This window comes from Sciurus carolinensis, chromosome 4, assembly GCF_902686445.1.
Source record: "Sciurus carolinensis chromosome 4, mSciCar1.2, whole genome shotgun sequence".
NCBI lineage: Eukaryota > Metazoa > Chordata > Mammalia > Rodentia > Sciuridae > Sciurus > Sciurus carolinensis.
The window spans coordinates 71,510,717-71,528,723 of NC_062216.1; the positions used below are offsets into that span (position 1 = coordinate 71,510,717).

At 43.4% G+C, this 18,007-nt stretch overlaps 1 protein-coding gene across 1 annotated transcript in view; it reads right to left on the minus strand.

Annotated features, from left to right (window-relative positions):
• Window positions 1–18,007, minus strand: part of Ano2 (anoctamin 2) — a 352,538-nt gene that overhangs the window by 214,623 nt on the left and 119,908 nt on the right. Inside the window, exon 9 of the mRNA XM_047550120.1 lies at window positions 12,112–12,176. Coding sequence (XP_047406076.1) covers window positions 12,112–12,176 — 65 coding nt within the window. The remainder of the gene's footprint in view (window positions 1–12,111; window positions 12,177–18,007) is intronic.

The following is an 18,007-nucleotide window of genomic DNA, read 5'->3' on the forward strand; positions in this document are numbered from 1 at the left end:
AGGTGAGAACAAGAAGAGAAAAGGGGATGTGGACATCCAGACTGCCCACAAGCCCTCTCTGAAAGAGTACATCTGGAAGAAGTCTTCCTTCTCCCCAGATCTACCACCCACTCCTCCATCTGTTACACACACAAAGTGCAAACCTGGTTCTTTTCCAGTGCCCCCCAAAGAGCACCCTCAGGCCCTTCAAAAGCAAAAGGCAAATTGATCAAGATCATTACCCACATATATAAACCTACATGAGCCAAACCCTTCAAGGAGGTACTTTTTCTGCAGGGTAAAGTCCAAAATCCTTTAGTCAGCCCCCAAGATTCTCTACCACCTGTCTCTTCCCCTCTTCCCAGCCTGGCACCCTCATTGGCCACTGCAGGGCTAGTGCTCCAGCTCCCAGGCCCCCTCCACCAGCAGTAGGACAGTATACACCGTAGTGAACCAGACTTGAGCGTTCAAATCCTATCTCCAGCACTTACAAGTTGTGTGACCTCAGGACACTCAATCACCTCTTCATACTTCAATTTCCTCTTGTATAAAATGGGAATAGTATCTATCTCAAGATGTTTTGTGAGATAGCAAATGCAAAGATCTTAGGACAATGCCTGCCACACGTTATCCTCTAACTATAGCTATTATCATTATTTTCCTCATCTTTGTCTGGCTCATCTTTGCTTTGACTCGACTCTCAAATTTTAATTTAAATGACATGTCTTCAGGAGGCCATCTCCAACTAGACTGGACTGCCCTAGGTCTGTATTCCCAGTGTCCTCCTCTATCCTCTATAGTTACCTATGTCACACTTAGGATTAACTATATATTATCTCTCTTCTAGTAGATCATAAATTCCTTGAGGTCAACCAGGATGGGTCACAAGTAGATTTTTTTGGGACAGTCCTGGCTTGCACCTGTTGTTTCAGTGTGGTAAAATGCATTGGTGTTCAGTAAATATTAATTTCTCTCTACTTCAGAAAAAGTATATGTCCCAGATCCATGGATTATGCTTAGCCACGTGATTTGCTTTGACCAATGGAATACTAGTGATGGGATGTCAGCATATGTCTTTAGAGACATGCTATGTCTTCCTTGTACCTTTGTGATTCACCATGGGCAGAACATGCCCCAGGTAGCTGCTAATCTAAGCAGAATGTAAGATCTGGTGGAGAATTAGAAACAGTCTGAATCCTAGAGCTAAACCCTTCTCACACTGAAGCAGAGCTTTCCCACTCAATCTAAGACATATGAACAAAAAATAAATAAATGACTGTCATTGTAAGCTTGCTGACTCTGGGATGGTTTATCATACAGTATTTATGTGATAAAAGCTAACTAGTATATTTAACATCATTATCAATAGCATTGGCTTTCACTGACAAGTGTCCCAAGTTGGAAGTTAAATTATCTAATTTCCCCAAGTTGGCACATATTGATGTCATCTGCCACTTTGACTCCAGCACCTAAAACAGTGCCTGGCATAGAGAAGGTGCTGAATAAATGCATTGGATCAAATTGAACTGCATTATACATTCTCTTAAATCTCTTTCCCCAAACACTGAGTTTCATTCCAGCTGAATGGTGAGAGGTCTGAGTCTGGGGGCTCTGACTTACCTTTCTTTCACACTGGCCCCATAGAAATGCTCCTGACATTTCTGGCTAGCTGCTGGACATCAGAGATATTAACCTTCTTAATTCCCCAAAGTTGAACACTCAGAGAAGAGTTAGTTTATCCAAAAGGGACGGGGACTCACAGTACTGGACAAAAGGTGGAAGCAGACCCTGCTAAGCAGAATACCCCACTAAACACTAAAAAAAAGTGAAAGGGACAGAACCACAGTAAGAAAATTCTACATGAAATACCAGGTGGGGCTTTCCAGCAATTTAGTATCCCCTGAGCAGGGCAAAACAGACCCCCTTCATATATGGCTGATTCACTTCTCTCTTGCAGAGCAACTTAACTTCCTGCTCCAGGGCTGAGGACTGGGCAGAACATTGATCTAAGGAATTAGTACCATTTTGTTAGAATTGACAGTAATTGGAAATCATGCCATTGCTCCCACCCTCTCCTCCAGACTAAAATGATCAAATGGAAAGTTCAAAATTCTGGTCCTCCAACCTACTCTCTGTCTCTCTTGACTACACTCAGTTGAAGTGAGCTAAGCTGAGGCCCAAGCCCCCACGAGGGTTTCCCAATTCCCATCTCCAGGCACAAGCTATCCACATCTTTCAGTACCTTGAGATAACCCCACAGGGTACTAGAGGACAGCAGTCTCCCAGGCACAGATCTTGAAGTTTTTTCATATTTTATTCTTTTTTATGTCTGTGACTTCCAGACCCACAAAATGCTGTGGTTTTCCGTTTCTAAAACAGAGGCATGTGCCTGTGCAAAAAGCCTGGGCGTGCCGGGCTAATTAAATTTAGCTATCTTGCGGTTGTTGTTGTAACGTGTGTTCCGCCGATGTTATTCAATGTGTTAAGACATTTTCTGTTTATGTTGGTTACAGACCCATGTGGTGTGGGTGGAGAACATCACTCCAGGGAATATCATTAGCAGGAGTAGGGAGCTCAGGGGTTCCAGAGACACGTGGCAAAACAGTGGCTCACGGGATCAACCAGTTGGGCTGTGTCCATGGGAACACATCCCAATACCAGTCCCCTGGCTCCTTCCAGGGAAAGATCAGTCCCTCCACTCTACCTGAGGTCCTTGACTCCTGCAGACAGACCTGCACCTGCCTTCCCACAGTCTGGAGGAGGAATGAGAGTATCAGAGAGAAGCAGTGCAGCAGGCCTGGGGAAGACTTGTCCAGAATTCCCCTAGGAAAGGGGTGACTCAAGAACATCCATGGGCCTACTCACTCTCACCTGGACATCCAGAAACCTTTCCAAGAACCCTCTGTTCTGCCATCTGCCTAGATTCCAGAGCATCCACTTGCTAGCATCTCTGTTGTTCTCCGTCATCATTATCCCTTTGTCTAGCCCTCTTCCCATGCACAGTCTCATATATGTCCTCCAATCACTTCCCTCAGCTCCAGTGCTTTCTCCTCTGCCCTCCTGCCTCAGTCCATTCGTGAATGTTTCCATTCCATATCTCCTGACCCAAATCTTACAAATCCCCCAACCATATTTCAAACATCTGCTTCAAACCTCAAATCCTATAAATCTCTGCTTTCTACTTTAAACTCACCTGGGTCATTTTTCTCTAATCAACCACACCAAAGCCAGTCACTAAGCCCTTCAAAACCTTGTACCTCCTTACCCTGGCACTGCCGTGCACAGTTTTGTATTTCCCAGTTGGGTGTGACTTTACAGTTCTGTGACCCACATCAAAAGGTTTCTTTTATGAGAACTTTGTGTCCCATCATTACACTCTAAACTCCCTGTTTTCACTCTTATTTGAGGCTTCGACACTCAGTAAAAGTTTGGCATCCAGTAAGCCCTTGATGCACAGACTGACTCTTGCATTGTTAATAGACTCTGAATTCTATTTTAAGAAAAAACTTTGATAAGCTAGATTTCCTGGGACCTCCCAAAATAAGCAAGGAGGGCAAAGGGCAGTCCTTGACTGTGAAGGCATCTTGTTGTATTACGCTCATCCTGATATCATCCTGAGAGGTCCTCTTTTTTTTTTTTTTTCTCTTTAGAGGCTGCATTTTGATTCATTGTATACAAATGGGGTACAACTTTTCATTTCTATGATTCTATACAATGTAGATTCACATCGTTTGTGTAATCATACATGTACATAGCGTAATAATGCCTGAGTCCTCTTGTGCTTCAGAAGCATCATGTCATTCTCACTGAGAAGCCAAGGAAGACATTTCCACTACAGAGGCAGACCCCCTACCAATTCACCACACAGGAGCCAGGCGCTGGGACCAGCTGTGGAAGCATCTTACTCTGTGCACAGTGTTAACTGGCTTGGGGATCTGGTTGCTGAAGTTGCCACCAAGACAAGGCAATAGAGTCTGGAAGAGAAGCTACTGTATTGGCAGAAGTGACAGCTTACAACCTGACAGCATAGGAGTCAGGGGAAAAAAAAGATAATAAAAAAATAGAAATGAGAAGGGGTTGGGGAAATAGATCAGTTGGGTGAGTGCTTGCCTTGCATACACAAGGCCCTGGGTTAAATCCCCAGCACTACAAAAAAATAAAAATAAAAAATAAAAAATAAAAAAAATAGAAATGAGAAATCATAAACACTGCCCCAAGAGCACCACATTACTCCCGCTAAGCACAAAGAGGAATGTTCATAAAGATGACCCCTCTTACAGCAGGGGTTGACTATCGTCCATGCACCATGCTTAGCAGCTGATCACACCACAGTTTGCCCAAGGAGATCAGTAATTAAAGGGATAAACACTAGAGAGCTGGAGACTCAGGTAGCCTGCCAACATCTGAGTGGAGCTCTTCAGCACCTTCAGTCACATGGAACAACAGAAATTAAAAAATAAAGTTCCTGGAGTCCAGCAAGCCTGAGTTTGAATCCCAGATGAGTTTTTTTCTGTGGCTTTGGCAAACCTTTGCCTTACTGAGCACCATGTCCTCATCTGGAAAATGGGAATTCTCACTTTGCAAGGTTGCTGTGGAGCATATGGGTCACATATATGAAGTACATATAAAGAACTGTATAAAATTCTGCTGCTTCAGGGAATATTTAACACCCCCCCCCCAAAAAAGAGAAATAATAGCTCATTTAACCAGACCTGCAGTCACCAGCACAACATTTGTGCAACCCTTCATCTTATTCCTTCCAGTAATATTGTGGGAAGCAGGACAGATGTTATAACCTCCACTTAACAGCTGAGGAAACAGGCTTGTGAGAGAATGGGTCACCTCATATTATGTCAACCAGAAGCAAAGCTGAAGCTAAAACTTAATTCTTCTCATTCTTGACCCACTGCTGCTAGCCTAAAGGAACTTCCTGAGACAGGCACCTCAAAGCTTGATGAAGACACACATGTGGTCCTTCTACCCATTTTCTAATTTAACAAATGTCAGCCTCTTCCTTCCCCACTTTCTTCCTAGAGCAGGGAGTTTGTTTTATCCTGTCTCTATGGAAGTTTCTCAAGTCTTCTATCATATCGCTTTTCCTTCTCTGAAATATTTGCAGCCCAGCAGTTTTCTTTAGGAGTGATGACCTAAGTTGGACACATGAGACTTTGCCATGACTTGGGAAATCATTAAACAATGTGATCGTAATTTGGTTTCTAAAATGTTTTCTGAGAATTTCAAGGACCGGTAATGCTGCAAATATCACATGGATGATTTTAGAAAGAGTTACAGTCACCCCCGGTGATCTTTGCTGATACTCCTGAGCCCATAATCACAGAGGACTGATTTGGGAGTCAATTTTCACCCATGATCTTGTCCACAGTCTTTCCGTTACTTTGTAAATTTTCTCCATCAGTTTATCCCATCACTTTTCTGGGCTTCCCAGAAAAGTCCAGAAGTCCCTTACAAACTTGAAGATTTCCCTTTGAACTTGAGCTCCTTGAGAGTGGGGTCATACTTAATTAGTCTCCATATTCCCAGCATGGTGTCTGACCATGCACAACATGTATTGGCTTCAGCACATGGGGGGAGGGGTGTGCAAGCTCCTCCTCTTAGGCGCCCAGACCAGTAAGTCCCAAGGAGGATGATCACAATGCTCAGGCTGTCAGAAGAGCCTGTGTGACATGAGGAAATGTTGAAAGGCCCAGGAGTGTTTGGGGTGGAAGAAAGAAAGCTTAAATTTATCAGAACTGTTGTGAACACAATCAACATTTTCAAAAATTTAAAGGGTTGAGTTGTACCACAGTTAGATTCCTGTCACTATGGCAAGCCTGAAATAATCAACTTAAAAGGAGGAAAGATCTATTTTCAGAGTTTTAGAGGTTTCAGTCCATGGTCAGTTGGGCTGTAGTGAGGCAGAAGGGGGAACTCCTTACCTCATAGTAGCTGGGAGGCCAAGGGAGAGAGAAGAGGCTGGGGTCCCAATATCCCCTCCAATGACCTAATTTCCTCCCACTAAGTCCCATCTCTTAAAGTTTCCACCATCTCCCAATAGCACCATGGTTGGGGTTAGACTAAAGGCATTTTAAACTCTGAGACAGAAATGAGCTCTTGGGATCTAGAGATGGAATGCTATGGTTTAGAAGTGTCCCACAAAGGCCCATGTGTTAAAGGCTTGATTGTCAGTTTGTGACACTATTGAAACATGGAAGAAACTCTAAGAGGTGGAGCCCAATAGGAGGTAGTTAGGTCATTGGATATGCCCTTAAAAAGCCTACTGAGACAATGGCCCCTTCCTGTCTCCTTTGTTTCTCAGCCACAAAGAGATAAACAGACCTCTTCTTTCCTACCATGGTGTTCTGCGCAGCCACAGACCCAAAGCAATAAGGCCATGCAAAATGGACTGAAGCCTCTGAAATCACAAATCAAAATTAAAACTTCCCCCTTTTAAGTTAATTACCTCAGGCATTTTGTCACAGTGATGGAAAACTGACTAGGGTATTCCTGTTCTGTGCAGTCCCAGGAAACAGAACTAGAAGCAGAAGGAAGGCAATCAACAAAGTTCTCATTCTCTCTATGACCTCTTAGTGGCTCAAAGTGTCCCACACAGAAACCAGCTGTTCATGAAGTAAGGTTCTCTCTTTTACAAGAAAAAAAAAAAAAAAATCAAGCAGAAGCTGAGGAAAGAATTCTTCATTCCTTCAATCCAGAGCCAGGTACTGAACTATCTGACCTATAAACTTTGTCCCAGAACTTTTTTGTTCTGCATAACTGCAAGTTCATTGCACCCAAAGGCCAAAATATATAACTTTTTATATTTTTTCAGACTAATATCAGCGTCTCATTATCTCTGGGAAATGGGATATGAGACAGAGGGTCAAGGAGGCGATGAGTTGGTGAGTCAGATGGCTCCTTCTTTCCAGCTCTGCCCATGGAGTTCTGGGTGGCCATGAGGAAAGTGCATGGTCTGTTGGTGCCTTGGAATACAGTATCTGTACCATACGACTAATGGTACAGGAAGGAAGGTTAAAAGTTTGCTCTAAAACAGGAGCCCCATCTATGGAGGGTTGCTGTGAGACTGGGAAAGCCACCTTCAGAAGTCCTTGGCTACAGGCTTAAAGTTAGGAGCATGATATCCCACTCATGTGTCCATCAATCAAGAAAAACAGCCTTCCCTATGAAAGAATACAAACTGGAGTGAGTGAAGGAAATGGGGAAAGGGAAACTTTGATAGACTTTTCACACCTAGATTTAGCTAACAGCCTAACTTGCATCCTGAACTATAAAATGGACCCAAATATAGCAGCACAGAACATTCTCATCCTTATTTCTGTCTCATATAAACCAGATGTTGCTTTACTGTCTCCATTCTGCTTTCATAGCCTCAGAGATTAAAAAAAATATATTCTTCAGGCTCATGAGTTATTATTTCTTCCCAGGATGCAAGATGTTTCCCAGGTAAATCCAACCTTCAAATGCAAAGACCAATCAAAGGCCATGGTGCTATTTCTTGTCATCTCTCTTTAGCTGCCTCTTGAGCTTCCTTTCCCTCTAAGACTGGACTGCCTACTAGTTCACAGGACAGAGCATGGGACATGGAGGCACAGAATTCTTACAAAAGGACCCTGCAAGTCAAATACCTGAGCTAACCACTCCCAATCAACAGCAAAGTAGGATCTGGTTTGGAGTCTATGTGATGTTTTGCCATCTATGTTAGGCTAAACAATAAATCCAGGTAAAGGGCATTTCACACTGGCAATTAAGGCACATTCTTTGACTTCAGTCCTACAGAAAGTGACATTTCTGAATCAAGTGCCACCTCTGCCAGGAAGTCTTCCCCTATTCTGCTAGTACCAATTACTCTTCATCTGTTATTCCATGGACACCTGTCCATTATTACAGTCCTTATGGCCCTCACTTCATCTGGTCTTGCACATATCTGTCTCCCTACATAACTGCTAGATCTTAAAAACCAAAGACTCTACCTTAACTATTTGTGTACCTCCCCACATTGCTGACAAAAGGTCTTTTTTCATTGTATGTATCAGTATATGTGTATTGCATTGAGCTGAATTACCTTTCCAAATCCCAAGGAAGGATCAAGGAGAAGGCAGCAGGGCTCAGGAAATAATTAATCATGGCTCAATCAACATTTTTCTCTCTATACTCCCTCCCCCAAACCAACTGGAAGTCTTAAGAAAGACTATCAGGAAACCTCCTGAGAAAAAATGTAGCCTCCCCTGACTCCCTCTTGGAGAGATTTGGATGGGTCACCTTTCAGGAGGGTGGACATGAACTCAGAGACCAGGAGCAATGGATCAAATCACACAGCCTGATGAAGGCAATCTTGGAGAACCCTGGCAAGGACAATGACCTGTGTCTGGCAATCGGAGAAGGGAAAGCCAATTCCTATGAGGCCAGGGTTCTGGCAGGCTCTCCACAGCAAAGCTGGTGAGGGTTGGAATTCTAAGACAGTGAGACCTGTAATGAGATGGGTGCATGAGGCTACCCAAAGTCTCTTGAAATGATCCCTCCATAGATATCACATGGAAGCTGCTCCATAATCCAAGGCCTCAACCTGGGACATTTCTAAGAGAACTGCAGGAATACAATATGGATGGGCTTCATTCCTGGAGCCTGATTTTAATTGCAGAAAACTTCGGTCATCCCTAAAGGTGGGAATGAATAAGGGCCAATACCCACTCCAGACTATAATACCAGTTGGGTAGAGTGAATGTTCCCCTGCATTAACCCTTGGTGAATTCTCCGAAGTCAACAGGTTGAGATTCCATAAGCCTAACAGACTTCTAGAACCCACTCTTTCTTACCTGTCACAGTAGCAGTTGCTTAAAAATTAAAAAAAATAAATAAATAAATAAAAGAGTTTTACACATCAGTTTCATCAAACTATAGTCAGGAGCTAAGTCAAACTCAGAAGATAAAGTCTATTATTTTGCCTCATCATACTAAAATCTCTAAGCTAAGAAAATCAGTATTTGAGCAGACAATCTTAGTGAAAAGATAAGTCATGGCCCTGAGTAGTATTTAAATCAGACTTGTACAAACCCAAAGTCCTTGAGTCCCCTAAGTTCCCCCAGAAAATAAAGGCTATCTCCCTTCCGGCTCTCACAGCATTAACCAGGCAGATAACCACTCTTGTAGCTATGAAGACTATCTATCCTCCCCGAGGGACTGGAAGAGTCATTTCACTCCATCTCAGGCTTCATTTCCCCATAATATATTTACAAACTGTTTCTTCCAGGGCACAAGAGCTATAGGTTAAAAGTTCCCAGAGGGATCTTCTGGGTTCCCAGGCATATCTCTCTCTCTCTCTCTCTCTCTCTCTCTCTCTCTCTCTCTCTCTCTCTCTCTCACACACACACACACACACACACACACACACACACTGTGCCAAGGTCTACAGGCCCCAGGGTTTTCAGAGAAAAGGTAGGATCCAGGCTGGAGAGCCCCATTGGGCTGGGAGAGACTCATCAGCAGTCTCATAGTGCAGCCTGCTGGGCAGGAATGATGGTGCAGCCAGGAAAGGCAGGGGTGAGGGGTGCAGGCAAGGGCATCTTGCCTCCCTTCAGTTGACTTTCATCATCCAGAAAAGAAGTTCCAAAGTCCAAGGTTAGAATTTAAAGCCTGCAGAAGTCAAAGGACAGCTAGTGCTAGGGTTAAGAACATGCAAACAGATCTACCCCCCAGAGCTCTCAAGTGCTCACGCAAGAGTTTTAGAATGTGCCAAGCAACTGGCATGGGGAGGAGCACTAGGTCTCCAGAGAAGAAACACAATCTCAGTGCTAAACTGAGGAACAGAATGCCTCAGGAAATGAGTGGGAAATGGCCAGGCATGTGCGTGAATTATCATATTCAACTTGTCTAAGATTCCCCTACTTCTGTCCATCTTTCAACGCAGACCACATGAATGCAATTCTATATGAGGCACAATTCACATTAGTAAGTAGCAATGGAGCAAAATGGACACAGTGAGGAGTTCCTGGTGGCTCAGAGGAGAAGCTTCAGGCTGGGTTCTATGGGCTGAGTGGGTCCTTGCAGGTGGTGGCAGGAAAAGAGAAGAGGCAGGAGAAAGACATAGTGCACCTAAAATACTTGGAATCAGATTAGGGAGTGGGAAGAAAAAGAAAGGGAATCACTGAGGTCCTGAGGCCACCGAGATGATGAAGAGGAGGAAGAAGAGGGCTTCACAGAATCAGAAAAGGCAAGAAGGGGCCATTTGGGGGGTGAGAGGACAATGACGAATTCCATCTGGAGCTGTTCCCCACGGAGCTGTTCCCCACGTGCTCTGCCTGTTTTCCCTTTACTTATGAGCTCTCTTGGCACCTGCTGGTGACTTACCTATCTCAACTTGCCCTGCTATGTCCCTATAGCCCCTGCTCCTTCCCTCTCCCTTACATCATCCATACTTCCACCACTTCTTGTTCCACTAGCTCCTTGAGGTCATAGAGCTCTCTATGCCACTGGGTGGACCACAACAACCTGCCCCACTGCCTACCCCCGTACACATTACCCAGTGTCCAGCCCTTGTTTCCTGCCCATTCAGGCTCTGCCTTCCCCTCCTGCCCCAGAAAGTCACTGGCCTTGCCCCAGGAGCTGTGTGAGCACCCTGAGCATCTGATCTATGAGGCACTGTGGACAGCCTCCAGATCTACTCCAGCCCCCTGTCTAGACAGATCTGAGCTCCCAAAATCTACCAGGCCCCAGAACAGGGCTCTGCTCCAAGGTCATTTCTTCCCTTGCAGGTGAGGCTGCTTTGGTGGCCAAAACTGAGTGCATACTGGAACCATTTCCCATTTAGCTGGCAGGCAAGTCACCTGAAGTCTCTGGGGAAAAAATAGAGCCCTCTAGTAGAGATAATTTTTATTTTTTATTCATATCTTTAAAAAAGGAATGGGTAGTGTACAAAACAGGTGATAGAGGTGGGTGGCCCCTTGAGATCCAGAAGAATAGATCAAAGCCCACCAAGAATGAAGGAAGCAGCCTTGGTGTGGCCCCAAAACAGTCTAGGTGGCCCATGTAGCAAAAAGGCAGCCAGGGAACAGACCTGCTGGGTGAGGCGCCTCAGTCACAGACAACCCACATCCCTCCTCCCAGACCCAAACACTGCATTAAAGGTCTTCAGCTGGAACAAACACCTGCTTTTCCCAGTTGCCTGGGAGGGCCACCACATCATAACGTAGGAGGGGAGCCTGCCCAAACTCTGGACCCAGTGCTGCTTTCTTCATCCAAGAAGAAGTTGGAATTCCTCCCCCTGGACTCAAGCCTCCTGGAGGCTGCCCTCTCACAATTCCAGACCAGGGCAATCAGCCAGGAATTCTCTCTGTATTTGCAGACTGACTAATTAGATGATTAAAATAGCCATAAGTGATTATGTGGCAGAGAGGACACTATGTCAATCATGAGGCCTCCTCCTGTAAGTTCAGTCTGCCATGTTTTCCAAATTAGCAGGTTCACCAAGCTACCTCATAGTTTTCTCAATTTAGCCTCCCAATTTATGGTCATCAGGACCATTTTAGAATAGGTGACCCTATGTCATTCTAGTAAGCTCTTTCAAAGGAACTTTTATCAACATGCAAGAGAAGCTGAGGCAATTTCCAAGGTGCCAGAAATAGGACCTCATTCTGGGGAAGCACTGAAGGGGGGATTTCAGAACCGAGTCTTTCCTTCCTTGTAGAGAAATTATAAAAAGGATACATATCCTGTCTAACCAGGCAGCTTATTCTTCATTGATCTGCCAGATCTTTCCTTCCCTTAGACAACACTGTGGCCACTTGGCATCACCCAAGGTTCAGCTTCACCCAGATAATTTTCTAAGACAAGTTTAAGGAAAAGAGAGACAATTATTCCATTCCCAAAGAGGAGGTAGGGAAAGAGAGAAAACAATGCTGAGAATCTCAAGATGGAAGTCATGAGATGTTAATCAATAGTATCTTGTGCTGTCCACAGAATCCATTTTCTACCCATGAGACACAGAGAAGAGGATCATAAACCCTAGAAAAGCAGATCCCCTCCATTTGAACAATAGACTGCCAGGGACTTAAGGGGTTGACAAACTATCTTTCAGGATTTTCATCTTGAACATCTGACCAAAAGTCTCCTTACACAACTTACCTGATGAGGTCAATAGGCTGAAACTTATAAAACACTCCATAGCGTGCCCATTCCTGATATAGCAGCTAGAAAGAAAAATAGGGAGACAAATTAGGGGTAAAGGTGGGTAACTGTTGCTCTTATTTTGTTCATCCTAGCAAGTCAAAATTTTATCCCCAAAACCCAACTGTGAAAAGGCTCATGAACCATCCATAAGGGAGATATTCAAAGAGAGAAGACTAGAGAAATGTCTCCTTCTTTTCCAAATAATAGAGGTTACCTTTATCACACTCAGGATCTGTCCTGTACCTAATAAATATAAACTTTCCTTCTTTATTCCCTTATCTTGTCTAGTCCAGCAAAATGAGCCCTGGAATTTATTATTCACTCATTTGACAAGGAGTCATTGAACATTTCCTACATGCTAGGCCCTAGATAGGGCAGTAAACCAAAGTCCCTGCATCAAGGAACTTACACCTGGTGTGCAGAGAGAAATATAAATATACAACATATAAGATTTATAAATACAGTAAGAAATAAATCAAGGTAAGGGGATATGTGAAGGAGGGGGAGGGTGCTATTTTAGGTAGGATGGCTAAGGCAGGCCTCTCTGGGGAGTTGACACTTGAGCTGAGACCAGAAGAAAATTGGGGAATGTTCTAGGTAGATAAATAATTCAATAACGGACCACTAGACCTCATCTAGGTATCCATGCTGAATTGGTGCTCGGAAAAATAGTAAGTCTAGAATTGACAGACCTATAATACAGCTTCTATGTTGTTATGTTCCTGAGGTTCCTTACACATCACATTTTCTTATTCACAAGGAAATCTGTCAAGGAGAACCTACTTCAGTCAGATATTTTAGATATCCTGGCTACAGGAAGTTATACTTTTTACTTAAGAATTTTTAAAGATAAGATATGAAAACTGAAATGAGAATGACACTTCTACTTAATGGCTATAGAATTTTATTGTCATAATATCTCCCAGAAACTGTAAAATGCAACCAGAAACCATGCAGACTGTGATGAGGCAAACTATACTCACAGTTACATTTGCAAAGGAAGAAACTCAGACACCAAAAGGGTTTACAGAAAGAGTGTGATAACACAGGAAGATCTGAATTCATGGGTGCTGATCCTGCTCATTCCAGGGTAATACCTCCTAACCCACTCTTATGGTTACCAGTATGTCTCCTCCAATCCCCCATCTTTCAAAATGATTTTATTAGTGCATTACAGTTATACATAACATTTGGGTTCATTCTGACACGATCATATGTGCATGGATTATAATTTGCTCCACTTCAGTTCCCAGTATCTTCTCTTTCCCTTCCTTCTTCCCTCCTCCTGATTCCCTTCCTCTTTAGTAGTCTTTCTTTTACTTATTCATAGCTTTTACAGATGTATACAAAGGTGAAGTTCACTGTGATATATTCATATGTGTATATAGTATAATTTGGTCAATTTCATGCCTCAGTTCTTCCATCTTCCTGTTCCTTCCTCCTTCCCCTCTATCCCCTTCCTCTACTGTATGGATCTTTCTTCTATTTTCATGGGATTCCCAACATTTCCCCTTCTATTTTGTTCTAGCTTCTGCATATGAGGAAAAAAACATTCGACCCTTGACTTTTGGAGTCAGGTTTATTTCACTTAGCATGATGTTAACCAGTTCCATCCATTTACCATTTTCTTGGACTCTGACCTGTTCTGTGAAAACTCCAAATGCCATAACTTCATTCTTCTTGAGAACTGAATAAAACTCCATTGTGTATATAAACCACATTTTCTTTACCCATCCATCTGCTGACAGGCACCTGGGCTGGTTCCATAACCTGACTGTTGTGAATTGCCCTGCTATAAACATTGATGTCCCTGTATCATATAGTATGCTGAGCTGATACTCAACAAAGGTGCCAAACATGTACAATGGGAAAAGAATACCCATTTAAACTAATGGTGCTGGGGAAACTGAAATCCAATAGAAGAATGAATATATTCCAAAGTTTCAATCTGCACAAAATTCAACTCAAAGTGGACCTAGAAATTAGACCAGAAACTTGGCAACTGCTAGAAAAAAATAGAGTCAACACCAGCATATTGGCACAGATATCAACTTCTTTAACAAGATCCCTAAAGCTCAAGAAATAACATCAAGAATCGGTAGGTAGGACAGTATCAAATGTAAAAGCTTCTGCACAGCAAAGGAAACAATTACGAGTACGAAGAGAGAGCCTACAGAATGGGAAAAGATCTTTTGCAGATGCTCCTGTGACAGAGGATTAATATCCAGAATATATAAAGAACTCAAAAAATCTAACATCAAACAAACTAAAAAAATAACCCAGTCAATAAATGGAAACTAAACCAGATACCTCTCAAAAGAAGGAATACAAATGGCCAAGAAAAATATGAAAAAATATTCAACATCCCTAGCAATTAAGGAAATGCAAATCAAAACCTCATTGAGATTTCATCTCACTCCAGTTAGAATGGAATTATTGGGCTGGGGAGATAGCTCAGTTGGTAGAGTGCTTGCCTCGCAAGCACAAGGCCTGGGTTCAATCCCCAGGATTGCAAAAAAAGAAAAAAAAAAAAAAAGATTGGTAATTATCAAGAATACAGCCAGGCCCGGTGGTGCACACCTGTAATCCCAGCAGCTTGGAAGACTCAGACAGGAGGATCACGAGTTCAAAGTCAGCCTCAGCAAAAGTGAGGCGCTAAGCAACTCTGTGAGACCCTGTCTCTAAATAAAATACAAAATAGGGCTGGGGATGTGGCTCAGTGGTTGAGTGCCCCTGAGTTCAATCCCCAGTACCTCCCACAAAAAAAAAAAAAAAAAAAAATATATATATATATATATATATATATATATATATATATATATATATAAAATAAATGCTGGCAAGGATATGGGGAAAAGAGTACACTCAAACATGGTTGGTGGGACTGCAAATTGGAAAACAGTATGGAGAATTCTCAAAAGACTAGGGATGGAAGCACAGTATGATCCAGCTATCCTACTCCTTGGTATTTATCCTGAAGAACTAAAATCAGCATTCCCCCATCTTCAGTACTTCTACTGCCCTGGGTTTTGATTTTCTCTCCCTTGTGCAAACCTTGGCTTCTCCAGCACCTTGTTATCATACTGACATCATTTGTGGCCCAAAGGGAGGCCAGCTTACATCAGGAGATAATGGGCAGAAAGCCCCTCGAGGACTGTGGATGTCACTTCCTGCCTCATACTTCTTACCTTCAGAGCAATTCCTACCCAAGTCACATGGCCAGTCAAACCTGAGCCTGAGTATGACCAGTTGCCACTACCCTGCAGGGAAGACCTGAAAATGCTCCAAGAAACAAGAATGATCCAGTCAGCTCCAGCCCAAACTGAGAAGAAAACTTGGAAATTTCCCCAGTTTGGATTCTGGGCCTATTCTATGAAACCTCCAAAGTCCCTATTATCAATGCTGTATCCACTAAGCACAAAGCTATACCTGCAGCTATGGATGTAAGCAACAATGAGCCAAGAAGATTACTTGACTTGATACAGAAGGGTTAGATGGATACAGAGGAGAAAATCATTAGGCAGCCCCTGAGAAAGATAGCTAGAGCTGTGTACAGAGCATAAATCAGGGAGCTGGTGAAACAGTCACACCTGGTTGTTCTCGTGGTCCTGACCAGGCCAGACCATACACCCTCTGTCACTTGCAAGGGAGGCAGAGTGTGGGTGGAGAATGCTACAGACTCTTCCTCCACCTCTAAGAACTTTCAATCATACATAATTAAGACCAAGTGGATCATGATAAACTCCAGGCTCCAAAGTCCCAGAAGAGAGTAGCCATCAGGGTGAAGAAAGGCATGCTCTGGAGTCTCTGCCCCATGAGGATAGCATGGTGTGATTAAAGTGCAAGGGGACAACCATCATAACTTGTAACAGTTCCTTTCAACTTGCAGGTTCTACAACTTTTTAGCACAGCTCTTAGCAAATCTACTTAATGCTACACTATGTCCTCTCTTCACCAACTGGACAATATTCCCAAATAAATCAAAAAGACACTGAAACTCCTTCCAGTGAGTGCCTTATTGGAGAGGCCCCGGATGTAATTCCAGGCATGTCTGTCTTACCTCAAGTCTTTATGGCAGGAAACAACAACCCACAGGGATTGTCCCATCTGACAGATCAAAGCATACAAGCAGCAAGTTTGGTTCCCTGGGGGATCATATTTAACAATGGGTCATTGACTTAAGTATTTCTTCAGACTATAAAGGAACTCAGGTGTTAAAACTGTGTGAAAAATCTTTACATGATGACAGAGAACAACAGGGTGTTTGGGAATCATAATCCCCTCTGCAGCCATAAGCTCCTCAAAAAGTAACTAGAGCCAGCACAGCGGTGCACCCCTGTAATCCCAGCAACTCTGGAGGCTGAGGCAGGAGGATCACAAGTTCTAGGAAGCCTTGGCGACACAGCAAGACCTTCAGCAACTAAGCAAGCTCCTGTCTCAAAAATTCTATAAAAGAACTAGGGATGTAGCTCAGTGGTAAAACACCACCGAACTCAGTCTCCAGTAATAGAGAGAGAGAGAGAAAGAGAAACTTGGGTGAGATGGGTAGAAAGATTATCAGCTGTAGATACCTCAGAAGCCTTCAGAGGACAAAGTGGGCCTAAATGAAAGAGACTTGGATTCTAATCCCAGATCCTGCAGTGACCTGTTTAAACATTTGACAACTAACATCAATCTCTCCATATAGTAAAATCAAAGTGTACAGCATGGCAAATTAATCCTCAAGTGACCCACAGAAGAAAACCACCTCCCTTGGGGCTGAAGTTGTGGTTTCAGTCCTAGAGCACTTGCCTAGCACATGTGAGGCACTGGGTTTGATCCTCAGCACCACATAAAAATAATTAAATAAAATAAAGATATTGTGTCCATCTACAACTAAAATAAATATATATATATATATATATTAGAAACAAGAGAAACACCTGCTTGTCTAAAAGGTGGGCTCTTAAAATGCAGGGCTGACTCTTTTCACACCCTTTTCAGTGGGTTACTTCTCTACTAGAGAAGACTGCTACATGCAAAGACTAGAAACCTAGAACCAAGGATTTTTAGAAGCTCACACATTCCAATGTGTGGATAAGGAAGTCACAGAAAACCTTCAGAGGCAAGGCAGCCCTCAGAAGATGGTAAAAGTCACTTCTCTGGGGTCCTCCAGAAAACTAGACAGCTTAGGCAGATGTAGAACTAAGCAGATGCTGGAGGCCAGAAGGAATCCACCTGACCCCAGGTGCTCCTGCTCCTGCTGCTCTGGCTCCTAGGAAGGCAGAAAACCCCTTTTCTCCAGAGGGAGGGAGCCTCTTCTTAATTACCCTCCAGGAGGAGAGAGGGAGACTTCCAGCCCCTACCTGGAGCTGAGCCATGCGTCTGCACATTTTCAGTAGGCAGGTGGAGGGGAAGGGCCTCCAGGGCTCCAGGCTTGCCTAGAGTTCACCTGAAAGAAGCCTTGGCCTTGGGGAATCATGGGAGACCCCACAAATTGCAAGGAAAGAGTGAAGGAAAAGATCCAGGCACTGGCAGGGTGGAAAGATTGGGATACCAGTGCAAATCGTTCCTAAAGTCCCCAGAGAGGCCATCCTACACTGCCAGTCCCAAGGCTTCTCCACAGCCTCCTCCTCCAAATGCAGAGACCCTTCTCATGTACCTAACCAAAATACTTCCTGCAGCCATCTCAAAGAGCATCTCACTATTGTAATACCATAAAAACAAACAAATATGCTGTACATATTCAGAAGGTTTTGCTCTTTCTTCTTATGATACCACTGTGAGCACTATCCATATTGACATCCACAGGACTAAAGAACAGTAGTTGGGATTTGGACACCAAGGTTTTAATTCTTACTTCACAATAATT